Genomic DNA, 23,450 nt, shown 5'->3' with positions numbered 1-23,450 from the left:
GATGGCTGTTCAACAACCTCGCCCTGAGACCAGGTGTAAACCTATGACCTCAAAAGCACCAGTGTCCAGTCACTCTTGCGCACAGGTACCAGCATCTTAGAAATCTCCACCAGGATCAGGGTGTAATGCTGTTCAGACTCTGAGCTGAAGGTGTACAACGGGTGTGTTTGAAAATGAGCTGAAAAATGAATATGTGACAGCATACGTCCCTTGCTGATGGGGACACAGTGGTGAACATCTATGAATGTACAGTATATTTGCTTTTCGGAGAGGTAGGACAGTCTGTGCAGGGTGTTCTCTGGGGCTAAGGAATGGGAAAGAGGCCAGTGGGGCATCCATGCAGTGACCCAATCTGCCAATCTTACTTCCCCTACACTGGGGCATAATGCTCAAGCAGAGCCAGACCACAGGTCCCAAAGCTATCTGAGCACACAGCATAATGCAGAATTCTCAAGTCTAAAGGTGACTGCACACTGCATCGTATTGATGAATAAAGTCTAAAAGTGACCACACACTGCAGCCTGTACTGACGAATAAAGTCCAAAGATGACCACACACTGCAGCCTGTAATGCTGAAGCATATGTCCAGGCCACGCAATTACGTTGACCTTTTGTGAGAAGCTAGCTTTGAAACCTGAGGTGAAAATTCCTTTCTGCCTGTTGACATCAAACAGCTTTCTGCCTTATTCAGCTGACACCCTCAGAGAACTCTGAAGGGGTGTTTTGCATAGCTTCTGAAAGGAGCAAGAGTTTACTCAGAAAGCTCTTCTTAAGTCTAGCCCCCTGGCTGTTAGTCAAGGACAGAACATGTCAGACTTTTTTCCTTTTTTTTTCATTCTTCCCATTTTCCCCTGTCATGCCCTGAATCCATTCCCTAACTGACACCTGCATCCCATCGGCTCTTGTAAGCAGGCCAGCCAAGCTGAGTTCAGGGTGTAACTGCTGTGAAAACAGTTTAAAACACCACACAGATAGCCTCTCACATTCAGTAATCCAGATGACAAGGCTCTTTCTCTGTCTTCTGGAAATGGTCTTAGATTTTTTTTTTGAGAGGGGAGAATAGTGGTAATAGTGGACGGCTACATTTCTCATAGTTTCTGTGAACTAATCATTTCTTCATTTTGCTGATCCTTATTGATTTATCTGTATGTCCATCTTTATTTTATACATACTGTACATGAATATATATGTGTTTCTGTGTGTATGTGCGTGTGTGTGCGCACGCAAATTTGCTATTTATTATGAGCTTTCTTTGACTTTCTGTTGAAAGTTTTTTTTTTCCAGCTGTATCAACCTCTGACATTGTCTCAGAGATTCTGATTACCTGCCAAATGCTAATGTAGGTGAGGCAGCTCCCTCTGGCTTTGGTCACAGATTGAATCTCTGCGACAGAAATGGAGGGCTCTGAACAGTGGCAGTAAGAGCGTGGTACGTGCCTGCCATTTTACGGGCTGTCAGATACCGAATGAAAAGCCGGTGTTAGGGGAAACGGCATGCTTGTGAAGAGGGGGTGTGCAAGTCCCTCGAGAGCCCTTCTGAGAAGAATCATGAGGCTGGCTTGGTTCAAGGGGCTATAAACCCAACGTTTAAACACGGCATTGTTTTTTTTTTTTGTTTTTTTTTTTATGTTAAAACATGAGGAAACATGTGGATTGTGTCTGAGAAGAAATACCATAACACATCTTATGAGGGAACTACTTTAATTCCAGACTTGAACAAGCAGGAGGGAGGAGGGAATGGTCCGGAAAGACTAGCCACAGGTTACAACGCGGAGGACACTGGCATGTGGAAGTGCATTGGCATGCATGCAGGAGTCTGCAGGGCACAGGGGGGCTTGTGCTACCTGTCATTTTCAAACCGCTCATCCATCGCAATCTTTGGTTACCTGCCAGCGGGGGGAAAAGCACGGGAGGAGTACTGTCCTCATAGCCCCTGTGTAGAATACAGACATCTTATATGCATACCCTGGATGGCAGGGCTGGGGAGGGAGGAAGGGGGGGGGTCTGCTTTTGTTATTTTTCTGTATGATTTGATACCATAAGTGACAACACAGCTGCAGGGTATTTAGTCTTTTCAGCAACATCAGCATAGTGGAATTTTGTGCCTGTGGGTGACTTGACAGGATGGCAAGTATTGCTTGTTACACAGTTGTGACACAAACTGTCACACACAGCATCATACAAAACAGGCAACTCTGACAAGGGGGTGGAAATTGCTTCTCCCAGGAGTCCAGGCGGATTGGCCCGGTCTGGCTCCTTTGTATGCTCCATCACTGCACCCACATTGGAGTGAATGGGAGTGATATCCTTGTGCTGAAAAACAGGCCGCATTCTGGGAGCTTATCAATGCTCATGCACATTGGCCCTATAGCTAACAGCCTGCCAAAGCTGTACTACATCATTCCAGTGAGAAACACAGTCATTTGTGTTTTTGTGGTCCAAAGTTTTGCATAGCTCATTATTTCGGTGTGTCTAACTCATCTGTTTTAGGACTGGAATCACACTCTTGGTTCTCATAGATGCTACTCAACACCACAGGGCTTCCTGGACTCTGGTTTAGGGGACCTCTTCAAACTGCGCAGCAAAGACAGATCTCCTGTGTGTTTGCTATATGTCCTGAGAACATCTGACATCTACGGTGCCAGAGACAACTGCTTTTCTTTACTGGAACCCCACACTTCCATAAGCTCAATAGCCAATAGGTGTTCCCCCTTGACTATACGGGGTCTGCACTTCCTTTCAACAAAGTCAGTTGTACAAATGAATTTTGTAAAATTGATTCCACTTCAGCAGAGGTTATGTCTGTGTGTCATCATCTGGGAATATTTTTGACTAAACACAGACTACAGGCTGCAGACTGGTAGCCTTGTACCACCAAACATCCGAATGACAGTGAAGAACTGAACTCTCCTTAGCTCCCCAGTCAGCAGGAGCAAATTCAAAACCCCATCAGGAAGATCTCTACTTCCAAATGATCAGTGGCAACCCTAAAAATAACCTCAGCATTGGCCTGACCAAGATGGTTGGCCACAGTGTCACCCCCTCCCCCACCAATATGGCTGCCTTGGTAACCACTATCCTTGGAGGGGCCTTAGGTCTTCTACCAATGAGATCACTCCTGCTCCACCAGGTTCAATACCGTGTCCACCTCTTCCTTGCTCTCTAGCTTCAGGCAACTCCTGGTGCTGTTGAGGTCCAGCCAGGGCCAGCTGCAGTGTCTTGATGCCCTATCCAGGTCTGTAGACCAGCTTTGTGGGTCCATCATGTTCAGACACACATGTGAACCAGACTCCTTCCCGAGGGTGCCATCCTGGCGTGGTACAGTCCTGCTGCTCAGGCTGTAGCAACGTCGAGGGGGTGCTCTGATGTCCCAGCCATCTCTCTCTTGGGATCCAGGTTCAGGGGCCACTCCAGGCACTGTCAGTGACACAGCGGTCAGTGCAGGGGGACTGGCATGACTTGAGATGGGTGAGTCAGAGTGGGCAGAGCAAAGTGAGACAGGAGGCGAGGGGGACTCCCCGTGGGGCTCGTGGTTGGTCAACGGGGCTGCTGGGGAGTGGCCAATGTCAGCCCACTTGAATTCTCTGAACTGTGCCTGCCACAGCACAGGCTCGGAGCCCACTAGCGGCCCCAAGTGGCAGAGGCCGAGGTTGGGGGCAGGTAAAGTGGCCATCCACTGGTAATGTTTGGTCAGGGCGTGGCCATAGGGCGGGGCCTCAGGAGGCACGGAGGCGGACACAGTGCAGATCACAGCCCGCGCTCGGCTCACCAGCTGCTGCGTCTCGCGGTCACGGTTCTCGTACAGCACGCTGTTGGCACAGATGAGGATAAAGAGCCCCACGCCCATGAGGACTGGGCCCAACAGCTTCATGCGCTCGCTGTGGGGGGGGCCGACCATGGCTCCCAGGCTCCACCCTGCCACCTGGGAGTCACCGAGCCCTCCCCCCGCGCTGCCCGGACCCAGAATCCCTGCCTGATGAGCCTGGTATGGCCAGTATCCCACTGCTGCCACCATTGCGCCTACAATTACCACAAAAGCACCAAGCGCCAGGAAGGCCCCTGGTGAGGACTTGATGCGCAGCCTGGCACGGATGGCGCCCTCCTTCCTTCTCCTGGAGCGCAGGCTAAAGAGGGACAGCCGTGGGCGAGAGGGCCGGGTTCCCTGAGTCCCCATGGAACGCTTGGCTCCAGTGGCTGTCATGTTCTGTACCAGGACCCTGCGGAGAGAGGAAAGGGATCAGCATGGACACTGCATATTTTCACATATGTTTCCACCTCTAACAACATGGCTGCTGTAAAATAATCAATTTATTAACTTTGTGCAAAATCTGCAGATTAAACTTTTAATGGCATCTGTTGGGCGCAATTGGAGCAAAATTTCATCCATGTAGTTAACAGCGTATGGAAACACATCAGCATGAAATCTCACACGGACATACTTCACTCCACACCCAAACATTCCAAAAGCTTGCAGTAATATTCAACAAAAGATAGCCATGACAAACCACTGAATGTTATCTATTGAGGTGATAATTCTCAGTGTAACAGGTCCTGTTTGACTGCATCCTCTCCTAGACTGTTTAATGTCTGCACATGCAGACGTTCACTAATCTGTCTCCAGGAGTTATTACTCATCAGTATTATAATGCCAGTCATAGCGAGACAGGGGCGTTTGGTGCTTCCACCTGCAGTCAATGCTGCTAGCAGCTGTATTTCACTGTAAAGGCAAAACAACCGGAATTATGAAATTGTTGTTTGAATTTGGTTTCCATGATGGAAACCAAGCTCTAACAACAGTCTCAAGTTATAAAAGAACAAACAAATTCAAGCTGATCATGATATACTGTAGGTATGAAGAAACTGAATGATACATTGGTGAATGATAGCCCCATTTTTAGCTCACCTCATGCATCAAACATTACATTCCCATCTAGCAAACACCTCGAATTGCTTTCGGGGTGGCACTGTAGCATAGTGGTGAGGAGAAGGGCTAATACATGAAAGATTGCCAGTTTAATTCCTTGCTGGGGCATTGCCTTGGGCAAGGTACTTAACCCACAATTGCCTCAGTAAATATCCAGCTGTATAAATGGACTGCACATCAAAATTGTAGCATATGTAAGTTGCTCTGGAGAAGAGCGTCTGCTAAATGACAGTAATTTCATGTATTTGACTTTGGCATGCCACAGGCAGCTGAAAAACTCATTATTAACTCAATCAATTAAATACCATAAATAAACTCCTCATGCTCCATGTCATCCCATATCAGCATGTTGTGTTGATTTTCATGTAGTTTAACGTCATTTTGTGTTATATACAATGTCTTCAATATTTACGCACTCTATGCTCTCATAATGTTCTTCTTTATGTAACCTATGTGATTCCTTACAAGTCCTAATTGGGTTTCCAACCTCACAAACACATATTTATATTTCATTGCTATTTTAGCATTTATTTTAGCATTTATATGTCCATATAAAATCAAATCAAAAATCAGTGCTTAACCATACACATATACAGAACATGTTTTTCCCCATCATTTGCTAGAATCTCTTCTCTTTAGATGACACATATTCAAGTATAAATGCAACCACTTCGTTACTGAATTAAAATTATATCATGAAGAAGGTTTTGTGCAATATAATCTCTAATACTATTTTTAGTACCTTGCGTGAGGTGCATAGTACCTCTTCTCGAAGAGACAAATTCTATTCTAAAACAGGCTACATTAGATTTTCTTCTAATCGCCTGATTATCTCGATTATAATGTTTTACCTGTGTATATACGGGAAACAATATGCAAATTTGCAATATGCAACCAGACAAATTTCCTTTCTACCCTTACCTTGCATGCACTTGGTTTCTCAAAAGGTCATTTCCACCGCTGTCAAGTTCCGGCGCAATTATCAGTTGAGTGTCCCAAGGCAAGACGCGCTGGTAAGCGCAGATTCAGTGCGGATAACACGGCTCAATAACTCGCGTCATGATCAATTTAAGGAACAGCGTCAGCAGAAAGCATTGACCATGCTGCACACACCAAATGAGCTGTTGGTTAAAGGGGAAAACGAATGTATTGCTACAACTTCAATGTTTCATTTACACTGATTAAGACTGCGTTGCCAGCGGCTACTACCTGAAATACGCACTAGGCTGTATTATTCTTAATCTTATGTCTCGTTTCTACACACAATGATAAATTAATTATTAAAACTGACATAGTAAATTTATATGGAGAGCCAACAGTATGCCATAGTCACGTCATACCAAATCAAGATTCCACCAAATTCTCTCATAAAGGTCAACGATGAGAACATTTGCTATTTCCTCTTTTCCACTGGATAAAATGCACATATACTTCTGACGGTTTTAATGGATCTGTTCGATTTTCAAAAAATTATTTAAAATTTTAAAAATGCGTTTGATATACTTCCAAATGCTGGTGAAGAGGGGCGCTTTCACGTATCCTGACAAACTTGAAGTTAAGCAGCGATGAGATGTAAGACTGAGGAAAATATTATAGTCTGGTGAACAACACCGTCGATTCTAAACTTAAGTGTAAAGCGGCTGTTGTTTTGGACGGGGTTACTTGCCTTTGGGTGTTGCGTTCCTCCGGTGCGCACCTTCCCCCCTTATGCTCAGCTCGATCTCCACACTCGGTTTCGAGCACACATGTTAAGGGCTCATGCTGTCCGTCGAGCAGTTTGATATGTTTGACTTTGCCAATAAATCCAAAACCGCCAGGGCAGCACGAAGAGGGTAGCGGAATCCACTGAAATTCCAAAGCACGGACTCTCACAGGCTGTACTGTGCCCTCCGTAAATTCCTTCTGAGGGAAGGTATTAACAATCAGCACCCCCGGAGACCATCACTCTTAACGGTGCGCAATGCGTGCGTTTTAAAACAGCGTTTGATTGCCTTTTTATCTTATCCCATCCTGAACTCGACTGAGCAATCCACCTTTCTTTTTTCCATCTGTGGCGCCTCCCCTCCACCAGACATCCCTTGACATGTTTTTGCTGTCAAACTACTGTGCTTTCTTTTTGCGTTAACGCCGTCGACTTGTACACCGATTCAATGGTCACTGCATTTTTAATTTTAGATTTTGATTCTTTTTCCCCACTGCTCAGGGCATTGTAAATAATGCAGTAAATAGCGGGATATCCGTCATTTTAATATTACATTTAAGAAAAGGCATGCCGACTTTGCAAGCAAAACCCAAACCGCAGAACAAAACAAGAAGCCCTCAGTAGCCTTTCCCCGTAAAATACATACGAATCTGTTGTATACTTTATTGTTAACGAATAAATTTAAATCTAGCCAGTAGGAAATTGTGTCTATAGCAATAAACTGTTTAATCGTCTAATGCATGAAGAAATACAGCTAAATTAAATCCAATCACTTTCGGCAAGTGGCATTTTCGTTTCACATTGGCCTAAGTCTGAATAGTCGCATCTGTCATAAACCCTTTCAAATTACTGAAATAGCCTGCTACTGTTGAACACTATGTAATGGATCTACAGGTCAAGCTTATAACATGCCTGAACCGTGGGTCATAGACTGAAAAACCACAAAACCATCCGAAAGTCATGCACAGCACTGAAAACTGACTGTCTAAGGACAGGCGTGCTCAACAGGCTCAAACAAGCAAAGTCCTGGCTGCAGCCAATCATAATGAGACCGTTAGTGACAGCAAAACTGAGTGCCATAAGTACTCAAGGACAATATACAAATACAATATACAAATGTGCTATCGATATGCTGATCCGAAATCAAAAGATATTTTGACTAAAACCAGAATATGAATTCAGTTCAAATCTTGGAAAATAAAATGGATGGGTATGATTACGAACCGTTGAATAAAAACGAGAGGCTGAGTGATATCACTCTATCTTTTGGCCGAGTCGAGGAATGAGCAAGTGGGAGGTTCACTATGCAGCTTCGAACGTTTCCTGTTTATGACAATCTAGACAATCAACGCACAACTCCCCCCAGCTATCCAGTGTTTCTTAACGCAACTTGGCATGCTTTTTATTCTGTATTATGTATTCTGAATGTGGTCTTTTAAAATTTTGGTGCTGCATGAGACAAATTTAAAATAGCAGTGGGAAGCATTTATGATTCTACATAGCTCCACTGCTACGGAGCATTTGTATACTTCTGTGTTTTTATAAGCGTTTTGTAATTTTACAGGCTTCCCATGATGGAGCTAAAATTTATTGGCAGCAGGAAGGATCTTGAGCTCCTAAAATAATCCTGTATTATTTTATTTCGCCTCTAGGGGGCAGCAAGAAATTTGAATACCAAATATGAGTCATGCAGACTTAACTTGAGACTTCAGACTAACATCGCTGTTGAAATCACATCAGTTCTAGTTCAGGAGAAACTAGTTCCTCAGTCTTTGTCCCCCCCTCTTCTGATTCCATATAGAAAAATCAGGTTTGGACATTCCATGTGAAAGACCACAAACCTGTACACATGGTACAAGGAGTGTTACAGGAGTGTTACAGGAGTGTTACAGACCCCACCCTCCCTCTAATAAAGCAAATAACAGGGCATTTGGAATGTTCAACATCCAAAAACACCCTCCCATGACAGTTACTACGACCATACCAAAGAAGCAGTTTCACAGCACATTCCTTGAGTATGGCACAACTGAAAATTACTTTCCCCCACATTTCCATCTGCCATTACAAGCAAGACATTCATTATTGTACAACTACACATAAAATTAGATTCCATTGCTGCAATTATACCTGATGGATACAAATATGTTGTTTGATGGGGCGCAACTATTGGACCAGACAGCAACATTAAACAAATGCAATGGCATTGAATGCTTCCCCCCAGCTTTCATTCCAGCTGAGCCTTAATAAGATTGCACCGAGCTGCTGATTGAACACTGCTCTGGAACACCTGCTATCGTGTGTGTGTGTGGGAAAAAAATGCGATCAAGGTGTTTGTGCTGATAAAAGTGTAAATGCATTCCTTCCCTTAGCCTCAAAAAATAAGAGCATTACTCCCAGAGGAAAAGAAAAAGATTAGAAATCTCAATTTTGTAGCAGATTTCTAGTGTTGATGCTGTGAAGTGTTCTATCATATCTAATCAGTTTGAGGTATCTGTACATTAAAAAGCCCACTTTTCTGCAGTCCCTTATAGATTACGCACTAGTTAAAACACACTCAGACAGGCAAAAGAGACCTACTGAGGGGCCATGCCAACAATGATGACATCATTCCAGGTATCAGGCAATTTTTTATTTTTTTTTCTTAAGTAACTGGTAAAAGGATTTCCCACAAAGTTGAAGGATGCAACAGAATAAAAACACATGAACCCCACCCCACACAATGCTGTCAACACGGTATGCAATACAAAGGTTAAGACACCTATTACGGTATTTTTTTAGACACTTTTCAACTTATAAAAACCTATCTGAGCAATACCCTCTCAGACTAAACTCACATACTTCATATTTTACAAACACCTCCATTAAGAGACAGCACTACTGAGAAAAGATTTATTATAATTATGAAAAGAAAGGGAAGCATATATATATGTAATAGACACATCAAGCAGGAGTGTCCTGTCATCCTACAACTATTTATCAAAAAACAAAAAAGGGACAAATGTGGGGGTGGGGGGGTGGTGGGGTTCTGCACCTCAGGACTGGGATCGAGAACGAGATCGAGAGCGGGAGCGCGAGTGGGAACGGGATTTGGAGCGGGATTCAGAGCGGGAGGCCGAGGGGGAGCGAGATCTGGCTTTGGGGGGTGAGGGGGACTTGGATTTGGACTTGGACTTGGACTTGGATTTGGACTTGAGCCTGGGTTTGGGCGGGGAGGGGGACCGGGAGCGGGATCCCCTCTCAGCGCCGCCCCCGCTGCCCTCCTCCTCCCTGTCGCTCTTGGCCTCCCGGGTTTTGGAGCCGGACTTGCGGCTGCGATCCTTGTTCCCCGAGCGGGAGCGGGACCGGGAGCGGGACCTGGAGCGCGAGCGGGAGCCGGACTCCTCCTTGCGGCTCTTCTTCCCGTCCCGCTTGCTCCTCTTGCTCTTGGGGCTGCGGCTCCGGCTGCGCCCCACCCTCCTGTCCCGGCTCCTGCTGCGGCTGCGGCGTGCCCCGTTGCTCCGGTCCTCCCCCTCCCGCCGGCCGCGCACCTTCTTACGGTCACGGCTCCGGCTGCGAGAGCGGGACGCCATCCTGCGGCAGGAAGAGGAGGAGCCACAACAGGATGTTAAGACAAAAACACACTGACTGTCGCCAAGGCCTCGTTAGCCTAGTGCAGACTTAAGGAATATTACAGATACAATATCCAGACCAACTTACATCAGTTACAGGTTTTTTTTTACAATGTTATCTGTTAATACAGCTGGATATTTACTGAGGCAATTGTGGGTTAAGAACCTTGCCCAAGAGTACAGGAACAGTGCCCCAGCCTGGAATCGAACCAGCAACCTTTCGGTTACCAGTCCTCCTCCTTAAACATTGCTACACTGCAGAACAAAGCAAATATAACATATGCTTCTAATACTGTGTTTCTAATATTGACGACTCCTCACAGGGCTATTTGATGGTACTGTACCCTGCCTCACTTGTAAGTCGCTTTGGATAAAAGCGGTCTGCCAAATGAATCAATGTAAATGTAAAGAAGGGTAAAGCGAAAGGCCCTACGAGAGGGCTTACAGGCTGTGCTCTCTTACCTGGAGCGTGAGCGGCTGCTGTTGCTGCTCTCACTGCGGCTGCGGCTCTTCCGGGAGCGCCTGCTCCTGGAGCGAGACCTGGGGGGGAGGGGGGGAATCGTCCCACAGGGGGGCGTTAGCCTGCTGGATGATACCGCTCGCTTCATTTAGCTAGCTGGATTATAACATGCAGTTAAAATACTGTAGATGGCTAGCCAGGCATTAGGGTCATAGGTAAACCGTGTATTTCCTCCACATTTTTATCACAGACCCCGATGGCAATAAATGTGGACACTGCTGTCCAACTTAGTGTTTGTGTAGGAAACTTTTGCTCTCAGCTACTGAACCAGATGGCCACACACCCACTACCCTCTATGGTTGGGGTAAGGATTGGGAGTGATCCTACATCTGCCGTAAAGGACTCAAAATACTGCAGCATTTTTGTCTTTTAGACTTAGTTCTCCCTTATCTTTTCAATCAAATGTAATTTCCGCAGTCTCTTACAGGATCACGTTCCACGGTATTCTCACCTGATAACACATACTTGGGATGCAAGGTCTGCCTTGGCAGGCCTGACTATCAACATACATAATACTAAGATACCTCATTAAGACCTGCATCTACGGCTTAAATATGTCAATATTACATTCTTTTTAAGGAACATCCTGTACTGCAACGAACCAGTTTGTTCTGTTGGTGGTATTTTCGTTCCCTTTCAGAATTCCATTCCCTTTTGTAACTTATGGTTTTCCATTGCTTCTAATACGCTCAGTAACACTGCCTTAGTAAAGGGCACTATATTACACAGAAAACAGAAGAAATACTACAACATGAGTGAGCAAGGTGATATTTCTATCAAACGCTATTTTGAGTGGGTATCAGCAGCAATGGCCAGAGTGTCCCTCAGTGCCCGAGCTCCAGTGGAACAGAGCTGGACCTCACCCGGAGAGGCTGCAGGGAATCAGAGCTGGACCTCACCTGGAGCGGCTGCGGCTGCGGGAGTAGGAGCGCCTGCGGCGGGACCCGGGCCGATCCTCGATCAGGCGGATCTTCCTGCCGTTGACCTCGGTGCCGTTGAGCTTCTCCAGGGCGCGCTTCATGTCCGAGTACAGCCTGAACTCGATCACGCCCTCGTTCTTCCGGCCCTTGTTGGTGTCAGCGTATGTCACTTCGCCCGCCTGCCGCATGTAGTCCTGCAGAGGGGGCAGGGCACAAGAGGGGGGCTACAACTCAAATTCACTGCTAAAACCACCACTGAAACCTGGGTGGGGAATTCCATCAACCAAGCAGTTCTGCTTTCTGTGTCCACTGTTAGTATTAAGGTGTCAGTTTCACTTGAGCGAGGGCTGGGAATCAAACTCAGGCAAATGTGAGTGCAGGATCTTTGTGAACACTGCTTCCCGGCCTTACCCATCACAAACACCGCTGGAGGTACCAACACCACAACAGAAAGGGATGGGGTGGAGGGAAAGGGCATGGCGATGGTAGGGACAGACATGTAAGCAGTGGGGGCGAATTCTGTCAGCACGTAGGTGTGCTAACGGCGTGAGGCGGGCGCGCGGGGCTCTGCCGTACCTTCAGGTCCTGCCAGCTGCAGCGGCTGGAGAGGTTCTCCACAATCAGCCGGTACTCTGTGCGCATGGGTGGCCCGTACCGGTCCCTCCCGCCGCGCGCGAAACCACCGCCTTCAGCAGGACAAGGGCAGAGCGGCACAGATCAGGCCAGAGAATCAACAGCACGCACAGCCCGCCCCCCCCGCTGGGATTACCACCCACTGTACAGAACCTGTCCATACAACCAACATATCACACTGACATGAAGCACGACAAAGCCATCAGAACCGCTAGCTATTCAAAAAACAAAACCAAAAACAAAACCAAAAAAAAACACACTATCCCTGCACTCTCTATACACCATCCATATGTAATCTAGTCAGTGGACTTTTGTAAACATTAGTAAATGCATGTTACACAACATCTAACACATACAAATCTACTTACACAACAAAATAAGATTGCTCAACTACATTCAGAAAAAATGTGTGCATTCACGACTTATGAAAGCATATTAAAAAAAAACCACATAACCCTCATTTAAAGTACTTACGGTGAATTACAGTTTTGTTTCTTAATATCAAACTTAAGAGACATAAAAAAAGAGATTGTTAGGCACCTATAAGAGCTTAACCCACATCTGCTCCTAACCCCATGGCATCCTCACCACCCGGGCTATAGGGAAAAGCGGTCTTCATTCTCAATGGCTCCCCGTTTTTTGGTCAGCCAGGGGCCCAGAATGGTCAAAGAGCCACACTCTTGGAAAGGGAACCCAAGGCCAGCAATAGGGGCAGGCAGCCAGTCATCTTAGGCTCAAAGGACTCTTTCAATTAAAACATCGAGGTTCTTTGTTAAATCTCTAGCGTTAATAACAATCACATTTATAAAAAAAAAAAAAAGAAAGAAAAAAGAATATAAATAGAAAAGCCAAAAATAAAAAAAAATCCATCCGAGTTATTATTGGCAATGACTACAACAGTGGATAAATAAACTCAAGTCAATTGGTCTCTGAAAACTTGTTCCATTAAATGCTGTTGCAATTCATTTGTTGCATCAGATTGTTTTTGCTACACATTACGCATGTACATCAGTAACTTAAAGGCTTATACTGTTGGCTGTGCATGTCTGCTTTATGTACAGGGCGCCCTGCTTGGTCCCTGGTGGCTACAGTGCATGGCTTTGTTCCACCTATAGCATGGATCACATGTACAGCCCCGAATGTCAGCAGTGCCTCGTCAGCTCAAAATAGAGGAGGCTGAAATCTTACCTTTAAAAACCGATTATTGCTCTCAACACATTAGCATTCACATACATTCGAGGCTTTAACTCGATACTCATCCGGGTTCAAGAATCACTTGATAGGTATGCGCTGTTTTTCCTCTGCGGTTGCGTTATGCGATTGGTGCGTTTGCGTGATGTCAGCTAGTAACTCGGTTTATTTCTGGTCAGTAATGGAGTGACCATTTAATCTTAATGACAATGGCTGCCCCAACTTCAAGGGCAAAATATTAAACTAACAAATATTTAATTGCACCTCTTCTGTTAGCGCCACATGACTCTGACAACACACTTTCTACAAGTAAAGCTGTTGACAGACAAGTATTCCTGAACTCAGACCAGTATGCAATCAATGGTTTATTAAATTAGTAGCCCTTGGATCAGAAACCAGCACACAAAATGTGTTCACAGGACCAGGGGAGGGAAATACTGACTCAATGGCTAAAAAAACCACTAACATGTGGTAGAGATCAGCATACACTGTGGTCACCCGGGACCAAAGCTAAGGGCCCCCTTCTGTAGCCTGTCTGATTAAATGCAATGCAGTGTAACAGCTCTGTCCAATCGTACGGTCGGTGACACGGTCATCTTTACTTACTTCTTCCCGAAGCATAGCTCCCATCACGGCGCGGCCCCTTCGTGTGCTCCACAATGACCCTCTCGCCACACAGGTCTTTGCCATTCAGGTCATAAACTGCGTCGTCTGCATCGCGGGGGTCATCGAATTCAACGAACCCATACCTTCACACAAAGAGCCGGAGAGCAAAAATTAAGGATAAACAAGTTTCCAGAAATAATAAACGAGAGGGAAACAGTTCAACTACTCTCCAACCCAAACACAGGAGCTGACAGAAACAGTCGCCGAAATGGTGTATTCTCTTCCTTATGCAGGTAATGTTATATCAGAGGTCAGTGAACCCAAACAGAACAAATAATGACACCACCACCTCACTTAAAATTAGTGTCCACCAAACATGTGACACCCCCCCTTCAAAAAATCTGCCCCCATGCCCAAAACTATGACACTGCACCCTAACTGGTCATTTACTGAAGTAATTATCAAACCACCACGTACATAAAAGTTGGAGCTCAAATGGTGTATGGTGTCCAGCACAGTTTTCATCTGAACTCCCATTCTACGAATCTAAAAATACTGTTTCATAAAAATATTCTGTACCACGTGGTTCTGAGGAATACTATTTTGAGTTTCAAATACCACTCGCTAACAGCAAGTCACGTTCCCTTTACCCCGTTCAAAGTCGGTTCATTATACCCCGGGGCTTTCCAGAAATTCTTTGCCAACATTTTTTTCTGGATGCAACTAAGCGCGATGTTCTTTCTGGGATCACGTTTTATTCGGAATAGAGCGGTGCTTTTTCAGTTTATTGTTGTGGTCTTTCGGGCAAATTTGTTTCCTGATGTATGTCAATGAACAGTCAAATTTACAAATGTTTTCACATCTGGCGCTACACAAAGCGTATCGAGTTACAAAAGTAGAGGTCTGTTAGCGCTTTAGTAGTTCACAGTGTATTATCTACAATCAAAATGGCACACTGTAGCCTACTAACGTTAAGTTGATTATGTTTGCACCACTAAGGTCATGTTACCCTTCCTCCACGTAGGCGCAACCCGATATCGGATCTTTGCAGATTTACTGGCATTTACGTAGTTAGGTATAACTACTACATGGAGTGCGGTAATCAGGTAATGGGCTCAATGAATAAGACGAACGATTCGGATCATGTAACTAAAGATTACATGTGTCTGAGCAGCATTTTAACACGGGGTACTGTTCAGTTCTCCGAGACCTAAACTCGAACAATTTCGATATCTAGCAACATATCTAGCAAACAAAGTTTTCGCGTAACTTTACGCCACTCAAAACGATGAGGGCCGATTCGAAGAAATCATTCTTTGAGCGCAAGCCTATCAGGTACTCTGAAATAAATCTTACGGAAATGTGACCAGCTAGCTAAGTTAGCAACCTACGTGGATATGCACATATTGGGGGCCCAGTCATTTAGTAAAATAGCTAAAACACTGTAGCTGAAACACAGTAGCTATAGCTAAAATCCAATCAAGTACACTTTAAGGCATACAAATAGTAGCTATCTAACAAACTCAAAAATTCAAGGTTTTGCTAGGTACATATTACCTAGCTAACTAAAAGTTAATCGCACTGTATCGTCGGGGCTTCCACCGAAAGGCAATGGAAATGCAGAGGCGCAAGTTAGCACAGTAAATATTAGCATACCGTTTCGCACACAAATGGTTACTGAATAGTGGCTTGCCACCTAGCTATCACTGGTCTTAGGTATTACGGATTCTAGCTGTTTTTTTTTTTTCCCAAAATGCGGCAGCTGTATAGTACAGTGTAAGGAGCAGGGCTTGTAACCGAAAGGTTGCTGGTTTAATTCCCCATAGGGGTCCTCCTGTTGTACCTATCTGCAAGGTACACAACCCACAACTGGCCCAGTAAATATCCAACTGTGTAAATGCATAATGTAAAAAACTGGAACCTATTTAAGTCGCTCTGGTTAAGTGCTGCTGCTAAAGCTACGTAAAGAACAACTAGCCGGGGTAGTAATATGTCGTGTAACAAACGCATACACTGATCAGGCTAACCATGAGCTAGCTTGCTAGCGTAACTGTCCGTGCAACCAATGAAATGGTAGTAGTGGATATTACGTTGTGGCTGCATCGTGGATCATTATCTAGCTAGGCCGCAGCCTGGGCCTTGCGTTACTAAAGGTATGCGAGATAGCTTAGCTTCGCACGACAGAAACTGAAGCCGATGCCGTCTCAACGAATTAACTAGCTGGGCGACAAAACGCGTATTTCTTCTGAACTACCCTCCATTAATCAGTTAAAGTGTCTAACATTAAAGATGCGAAACAGTATCTTACCAACTTTTAAGGTATCTAACCTGCTAGCCGTTAACGACAAAAGTTAGCGTGGTAGCTAACTAGCCAACCAAATAAAACGCGCTGCCAAATATCGTATGTCTGGCAAACCTAAAACATTGTTAGCTACAATCCTTACAATAGCGCATGTATTCGTGGAAAACTATGAGTTTCATCGACTGCATAGAGCAAAAATCATTAACAACACGAGGGAAGCTAAAGCGTTAGCTAACATACCTAGTTACACACGCAGCAACAATTCAAAACAATGAACCAAGCTGGCACATCAGCAGCTTAGCAAGCAAGCTATCGGTGCGGAGTGCGATCTGGAAGCATGCGTGCCATCGTAAATACCCAAGATAACGAAAGATTCAGCCAATGTGTACATAAATTTTCGTTTGTCGTAAAATTTATGTGTAAACGCGTCGCTGCTACAGAAAAAAACGATTGCCTACAACATCCTTTAAGTGGGCCTCTCCAGCCAGGCCACGACGCGCGGCCAGCTCTGGATGACTCGTTCGGCCTTCAGCTATTTTGTTACCCGTTTTTGAGGTCGACTTCCAATATCTTCCCGTAACCCTTAAAGAACTTCTCGACATCTTTTTCCCTTGCACGATAGCTCAATCTGCCGATGTAAACTCTTGACATCTCCCCGGTCCCAGTTTCGTGTGCCCCACACACACTCACAAAACATATACAGCCCGGGCGAAGCGCACATCAATTACACACACACACACACACCCCTCCCCTCGTCGCACCAACGCCATAGGGCGCGCTCTGGAGGAGGCGTGCACTGCTGCGCCGCACAATTGAACATTTCTACAACTGTTACGTTTCACTGAAATAAACGGGGAAAATGTGTCTTTGTAATTACTAGTACCACATATCAACGCATTGATGGCATATGCTAACATGATATTTGAATATATAGTCTATAATGCACGCATAAATAACACAAAAACAGAAAGTTTAGCTCACAGCTCTCCAAAAGTATTTCAGAGTATACACTGGTATGTGGTAAATAGTAAGCCCACAATAATACATACTCGATAGCAGATCGAGTAATACTATACTACCATGGCACAAAAATAGCCCTATGTATGCCACAGTACACAACGCTCTGTGCAACTCCAGAAAATGCTTATTGCAAGTTATAAAAGTGCAAAAAATTACAAGTTAGTAAAGGACAAAACTTGAACTTTTTGGTATTTATATACACTGATTTCTGCATTTGTTACTATGATTTGGATATTCCTAATATTTTGCGCCCTGTGCTTTTCATACATACAAACACACATGCACATACTTTTGCCTGAACCAAAAAAATCCAAGAATTGCCCTTAGCTGTAAACAATAAAGTTTAAACGAATAGCTTTATTTTAAACAATAATGTAGTCAGGCATTACACAAGTATCCAGTTTTTCCATGTTTTCATGATTGCTTTTACTGCTAATGAATATCCACTCACAGATTTGTATATGCATAAATCTTGTGACAAAGCACATTGCTGTTAAATTGAATCTATGTCAAACTGTCAGTTATTATCTCCTTCTCTATTTCATCTCCAAAATGGTGTAATTTTTGTGGAATGGTGGGGGGTGTCTTTCACAGGAACATGATGCTGTCCATTAGCAGATGATTATGACATCACTACATCCTGTGTAGTGCTGTCATGTGTTGTGTGGGGTGACAGACGGCCTATGGTTCCTCATGCAACCTTAAGAAATGCAGCAAATTCCTAGCAAGCCAGCCACATCAGAAATAATTATGCCTTCACTTAATAAGGGGAACTCATCATTTTAATTACATTTTCCGTTCACACTGTCACACCAATATACTTGCATACACTACTTTGTCATGATGCATTACCTTCATCTCCTTTGTCTCCTGTTCAGGCATGTGGAGATGTGTGTGTGTCCCATGTTTGTCTGTGATGTTGGCTCCGGGTCACATGGATCAAGGACTCATGTTTAAGCTGCTGCCTTGCCTTCTTTTGCTCTAAACTATTTTAGGTTAAAAAGCTCACTTTAGGCTGCTTATTAGAGGGTTAATAATGTAATCTGAGACAACAATGTCAATATCTAATTGTAACCTCAGCAAAATATCTTTGCACACATTTATTTTTTACGTATGTATAGGTATGCATATATTTTTCATACTTTACACAAGTACACATAGTGCTCCGCATGCTACAGTTTATGCATGGAAATGCAACCGTGAAAGAAGAAATAAATGATGTATGTCTGCAGCAAGGGCGCAGGTTTGGTCTCAACATTGGTAGGTACACAACAACCGAGGGCACATCGGAATTATCTAATATGACTTCACTCCAAACATAATGCAAACGAGTTCACTCAAATATTGGTAGGGACATGTCCCTACCTTCCATATGCAAACCTACGCCCTTGGTCTGCAGTGTAACTATTTTAGGAATATATCAGTATACAATGGTGTGGTCCCCTAAGAGTGTAAGTGTCACCGGTCTGGTTCCAGCCCTCTGTCCTCCTCTTTTGGTCTCAACTTTGAGAGCGTTGCCTATTACTTTAAATTGTAAATGTAACCAAATGTGGAATGGACAGGACAGAAAAGCTTCCAATATCTGTGAAATGTTCCTCATATTACCCATTTGGCAACATTTACCCGATCCTTTGGATAAAGAATGCACATAGAAACATACAGAGAATACACATGCATATATCTAAAAACATGTAGTTTAAAAAAAGGTAAAAAGAGACCACATGAAAACCCGTTACTGACAGTAATTACACTAAATACAGAGAACAGTCATTCTAACTGAGAGATAAGTGTTATATGTGTTTATTCTGAAAGTCCTGTTCGTACGTGAAAAATGAAAAAAGGACATTGCTTTGGGAATCAGAGATGGATTTCACGGTCAAAGTATTCTTTGCTTACTGTTTTCCCTCGCTTTTTTACCCTACCATCAATATCTCTAGACAACATCTCCAACAACTACTTTCACAGTTATCCACATAAATATTAAAGAATGTATGCGGTCCACCGCTAAAACCTAAGCGAGAAACCATGCAGCGGGTTGCTCGTAGAGAGCAAATTCAGATCAAGCTTGCGCTATGGCTCAAAGTTGCCGGATATTTTTCATGCGCTCTCGTAATGGGAGGGGCGTGCAACTTCCCAAACTGATTATTAGCTGCTAAGCGTAGTGTGCGTTGTAAATTGCAAAGGGATGTGAGCAGCGGGCGGTAGTGACGGCGTCACAGCCCACCATAACAACATTCTTTCCGCAATGGAACTAACTTCCCCTCGCAGTCATTGTGATAAAGATGGTATTTTGTAGTTTAGTTTAGTAAAACAAGACACTATGATAAATATTTTAGGTAGTTCATGAAAACATCTGCATAAGTTTGCTCGCAGGCGGAGCAAGCTAGTCGTGTCAGCTAGGTACGTAGACGCCTAGCTCAACATGTGCGAGACAACTTTTTAACTTAAGACCAAACTGCAGTGTGATGCTAGCAAACCTGGCTAGCGATCGACTGGAAAGGGTCCTTCACTTTCGTAAGGGATGAGTGTGTACAGCTGAAGTTATCTCAGGTTACGGCTGAGTGTCACTGCCGCGGACAGTTACCGGTACGGGTAGCATGGAATGCTCTACCTTCTCTACGTACTCATGGCTGGATTTCGCCTTCGCGGTAATTGGAGTTTGCACCTTCCTGTTCGATGTGGGATCCGATCTGTGGGTCGCCAAGGAGTTCTACGTGGAGGGCGACTTCTTCTGGTTCGGGGTGTTGGTCTCCTTCATGGTTCTGTCCTCCGTCGTCGTTCAGATGTTCAGCTGGTTCTGGTATAAATACGACCGGGAGCTCCAGGGCTTCCAAACAGCTGGCGAAAATGTGCTTCTGTGCAGCGATGGACGCTGCAAGCTGTACTGTTGGCTGCATGTTCTACAGCTTGGATTCTTCTTCAGGTAGATAACGGACACGATATGATGCGAGCTTGCCTGCTGGCTGGCAGTATAACAATTTAAGTTTGATAACTTAGTTTGATATCAGCTATAGTATATTATTGGTCGTTAGCTACAACCTACTTCCACTACTCACAGCTGTAAAACAGTTATTTTGGAACAAGCAAGTCGTAAGAAAAAGGAATGTACGAAGATGGTAAACTATGAAATCTAAAATCGTAAGACGCGCATTTCTGATATCGTAAAATGAAGCTACGACATACATGACATATTTTTATATTTAAAGATAAATATAAATTATTTATTTATTATTCAGAAAACAGTCTTGTCCATAAGATCTTATTGGACTAATCATTGGATAATATGCTGGAGAACATATTCCTTAAATTTCTTATGTTTTAGGACAACATATTAGTAATAATAAAGAATGTTTATTATAACCAGTAATCATTCAAATCAGCCAGCACACTAGTCTCTGATTGGCCAAATGGACTATGTCAACATCACCTTCCACAACATCACATCACCAACCTTCACTTTCTTTGTCGAACTTGAAGTGATTTAATGTGAAATGCACAAAGATAATGCCAGCAGTTCAGCTGCCTAATGAGCTTCACTCAAACTGGCTTGACAATCATGAAAAACAGGTTCGGGAGTTGGGAGCTTTATCGGGTTGAACTTAACTTTAATGAAATGAAAAACACTGTCAGCATGACACAGAAACTTATCAGAAGGAAAAGTCCTCAGCCTTCCCTGTATGTAAAGCTTCTTAATGACCACCGCTGGTGTCAGCTCGGCCATGAAAAGTGCCGTGAAAACCACTGCGCACTGTAAGGGCCGTAAGGGCCAAATGTGCACCTGCTGTGTGTGAGAGGAAGGCTCATCATTGGTTGTGTCCGCAGGCACATCTCAGCCATCAAGGAGGGGTTCCAGGTGTGGTGGCAACGGAAGCGCGGCTCAGAGTACGCCGTGTACATGACCCACGACCTCAGCATGCTGCGACTGATCGAGACCTTCTGCGAGAGCGCCCCCCAGCTGACCCTCATGCTCTACATCATGCTCCGCACCAACCGGGCGCGCACCATGCAGTGTGAGTGACTCTGCGTACGTCCTTATAATGCTTACATACTGCACCAGTCAAAGTCTGGACACACCTACTCATAGAAAGGCTTGTCTTTATTTTTACTACTTTCCAAATTTTAGAATAATAGTAAAGACATCAAAGCTATGAAATAAATGGAATTATGCGGTGACCAAAAAACATGTTAAACAAAACTGTCCTATACTTTAGATTATTCAGAGTAGCCAAAACATATTTTTAAATTTTTTTGGACAGAAATTCATACATAGTGAAATATAAATAGTGGCACTAAAGCAATAAAAACTGTTAAAAGCTATTTCATTTCCCATTTCATCATGTTTCGTCTTTGCAAATATATTCAAAGTAAGATGAGGTCACAGTTCCCTCTGAGTAGTTACTCTGCAAGCTGATTGGTCCCTCTGTCTGTGCCTGTGTGAGCTGATTGGTCCCTCTGTCCAACTGGCAGACGTGAGTGTGGCGGCCTCCACCTCCTCCGTGGCCTGGATGGTGGTGGACTACCACCGCTCCCTGCGCTCCTTCCTACCGGACAAGGCCCAGCAGGGGTGGGGCTCTTCTGTCCTCTACTTCCTGTGGAACCTCCTGCTGATTGCTCCACGTGTGGGCGCCGTGGCCCTGTTCGCCTCCGTCCTGCCCGCCTACATCGCTGTCCACTTCCTGTCCCTGTGGCCGGCGCTGGTCCTGTGGGCCTGGCGGCAGGAGACGGACTTCATGGACAGCGCCGGGGGAGAGTGGCTCTACCGGGCCACCGTGGGCCTCATCTGGTACTTCAGCTGGTTCAACGTGACGGAGGGCCGGACCAGGGGTAGGAGCACCATCTACCACTCCCTCATGGTGGCCGATGGAGCCATCCTGCTGCTCACCTGGTGGTGGTACAGGGACCCCGATCTGACGCAGTCCTACGCGGGGGGCCTGCTGCTGGCGCTGCCCCTGGCCTACCTCGTGGGCCTGCTTCTCAAAGGCCTGTACTACACCTGCTCCCACCCCAAGCTGTACAGCCAAAGCGGTCAGGCAGGGGAGGATGTGCCTGATGCCCAGGAGCCCCGTCAGTTCCACTCCCTTCAGACCGCTGTCTCATCACCGCTGTGGAATAAGAGGATGGCCGGCCACGCCCAATATTTCTACTCCACAGGTTCACCCCAGCCTCTTGTCAGCAGGAACAGGAATAAATCTACCAGCGCTATCTCTGAAAGGGAACAAACCTACCTATAGTTGACTTCCTGTAGCTGCATACCCCATTTTATTACCTTGCATTACATTGTTGGCATTCAGCAGACGCTTTTATCCAGAGCAACTTACATACTTTATAATTTTTTATGTTACACATTTTCACAGCTGGATATGTACTAAGGCAATTCTGGGTTAAGTACCTTGTCCAAAGGTACAACAGCAGTGCCCGGGTGGGGAATCGAATTGCGAACCTTTCCATTATGAGTCCTGCTCCTTACCACTATGCTACATTGCCGCCCCATTTTTACAGTCTAGTCTCATTTTGACCCCTACTGGACTGAACTTATTCCTTTTATTTGTGTGCTCTGGCTAAGTGTATAACTGTACAATAACCCTCATAGTATGTTCCTATCAGGAGGGGAATGTCATCTGGATGAGTGTTTCAGAGCCGTGAAAGGAGCGTTAAGTTAATGTATATTGACGTTGAGTCTAAGGACTGTGACGTCACAAACCAGTCCAACTTCATGCTGTTTTTTGCCCAAATGGGCATAGTATCTTTTCTTGTGAGTCTGTCAACGATTAAAGTTTTTAATGTTTAAAAGCACAATATTTATTGAAGCAAACTCTGAAACAGTACATGCTTATGATAAGCAGGTGTCTTGATATTTTTGTAATGCATTGGCTGCTACACATGGCCAAGATATGCTTTGTTGCACAGAATAATGTATATGCTGCAGCCGATATTGACAGTTCCAGGGTTGATATTCCTTACATTATTTATACATATTTATTATTGTTGGATGTAATGTCATGTAGATTTTTACATTATATGTAGA

General features: G+C 44.6%; 3 protein-coding genes across 4 annotated transcripts; 1 reads left to right on the top strand and 2 right to left on the bottom strand.

The window, feature by feature from the left end:
• Positions 1-3,066: 3,066 nt before the first annotated feature.
• LOC118769209 (transmembrane protein 200B-like) lies at positions 3,067-6,924 on the bottom strand. 2 transcript variants are annotated; one of them, XM_036516241.1, is made up of 2 exons: positions 6,590-6,924; positions 3,067-4,216 (listed from the first exon to the last, which is right to left on the bottom strand). In XM_036516241.1, exon 2 carries the CDS (start codon positions 4,198-4,200, stop codon positions 3,112-3,114), a length of 1,089 nt encoding a protein of 362 aa, XP_036372134.1. In that variant the 5' UTR covers positions 4,201-4,216; positions 6,590-6,924; the 3' UTR covers positions 3,067-3,111. The 2 variants fall into 2 exon arrangements, with proteins under 2 accessions (XP_036372134.1, XP_036372135.1); XM_036516242.1 differs by lacking the exon at positions 6,590-6,924 and adding an exon at positions 5,845-6,038.
• Positions 6,925-9,232: 2,308 nt separating this feature from the next.
• Positions 9,233-17,158, bottom strand: srsf4 (serine and arginine rich splicing factor 4). The gene is made up of 6 exons (XM_036555383.1): positions 16,950-17,158; positions 14,104-14,246; positions 12,250-12,359; positions 11,653-11,867; positions 10,696-10,773; positions 9,233-10,195 (listed from the first exon to the last, which is right to left on the bottom strand). The coding sequence occupies exons 1-6, from the start codon at positions 17,054-17,056 to the stop codon at positions 9,658-9,660; spliced, it is 1,191 nt and encodes a 396-aa protein (XP_036411276.1). The 5' UTR covers positions 17,057-17,158; the 3' UTR covers positions 9,233-9,657.
• A 2,629-nt stretch (positions 17,159-19,787) lies between these two features.
• Positions 19,788-22,722, top strand: LOC118768991 (XK-related protein 8-like). The gene is made up of 3 exons (XM_036515985.1): positions 19,788-20,348; positions 21,248-21,435; positions 21,893-22,722. Exons 1-3 carry the CDS (start codon positions 20,023-20,025, stop codon positions 22,654-22,656), a joined length of 1,278 nt encoding a protein of 425 aa, XP_036371878.1. The 5' UTR covers positions 19,788-20,022; the 3' UTR covers positions 22,657-22,722.
• Positions 22,723-23,450: the final 728 nt, after the last annotated feature.

The sequence above is a fragment of the Megalops cyprinoides genome, chromosome 21, assembly GCF_013368585.1.
Source record: "Megalops cyprinoides isolate fMegCyp1 chromosome 21, fMegCyp1.pri, whole genome shotgun sequence".
NCBI lineage: Eukaryota > Metazoa > Chordata > Actinopteri > Elopiformes > Megalopidae > Megalops > Megalops cyprinoides.
Note: the sequence above shows the minus strand (reverse complement) of the source record. Positions and strands in the feature narration are given on the sequence as shown.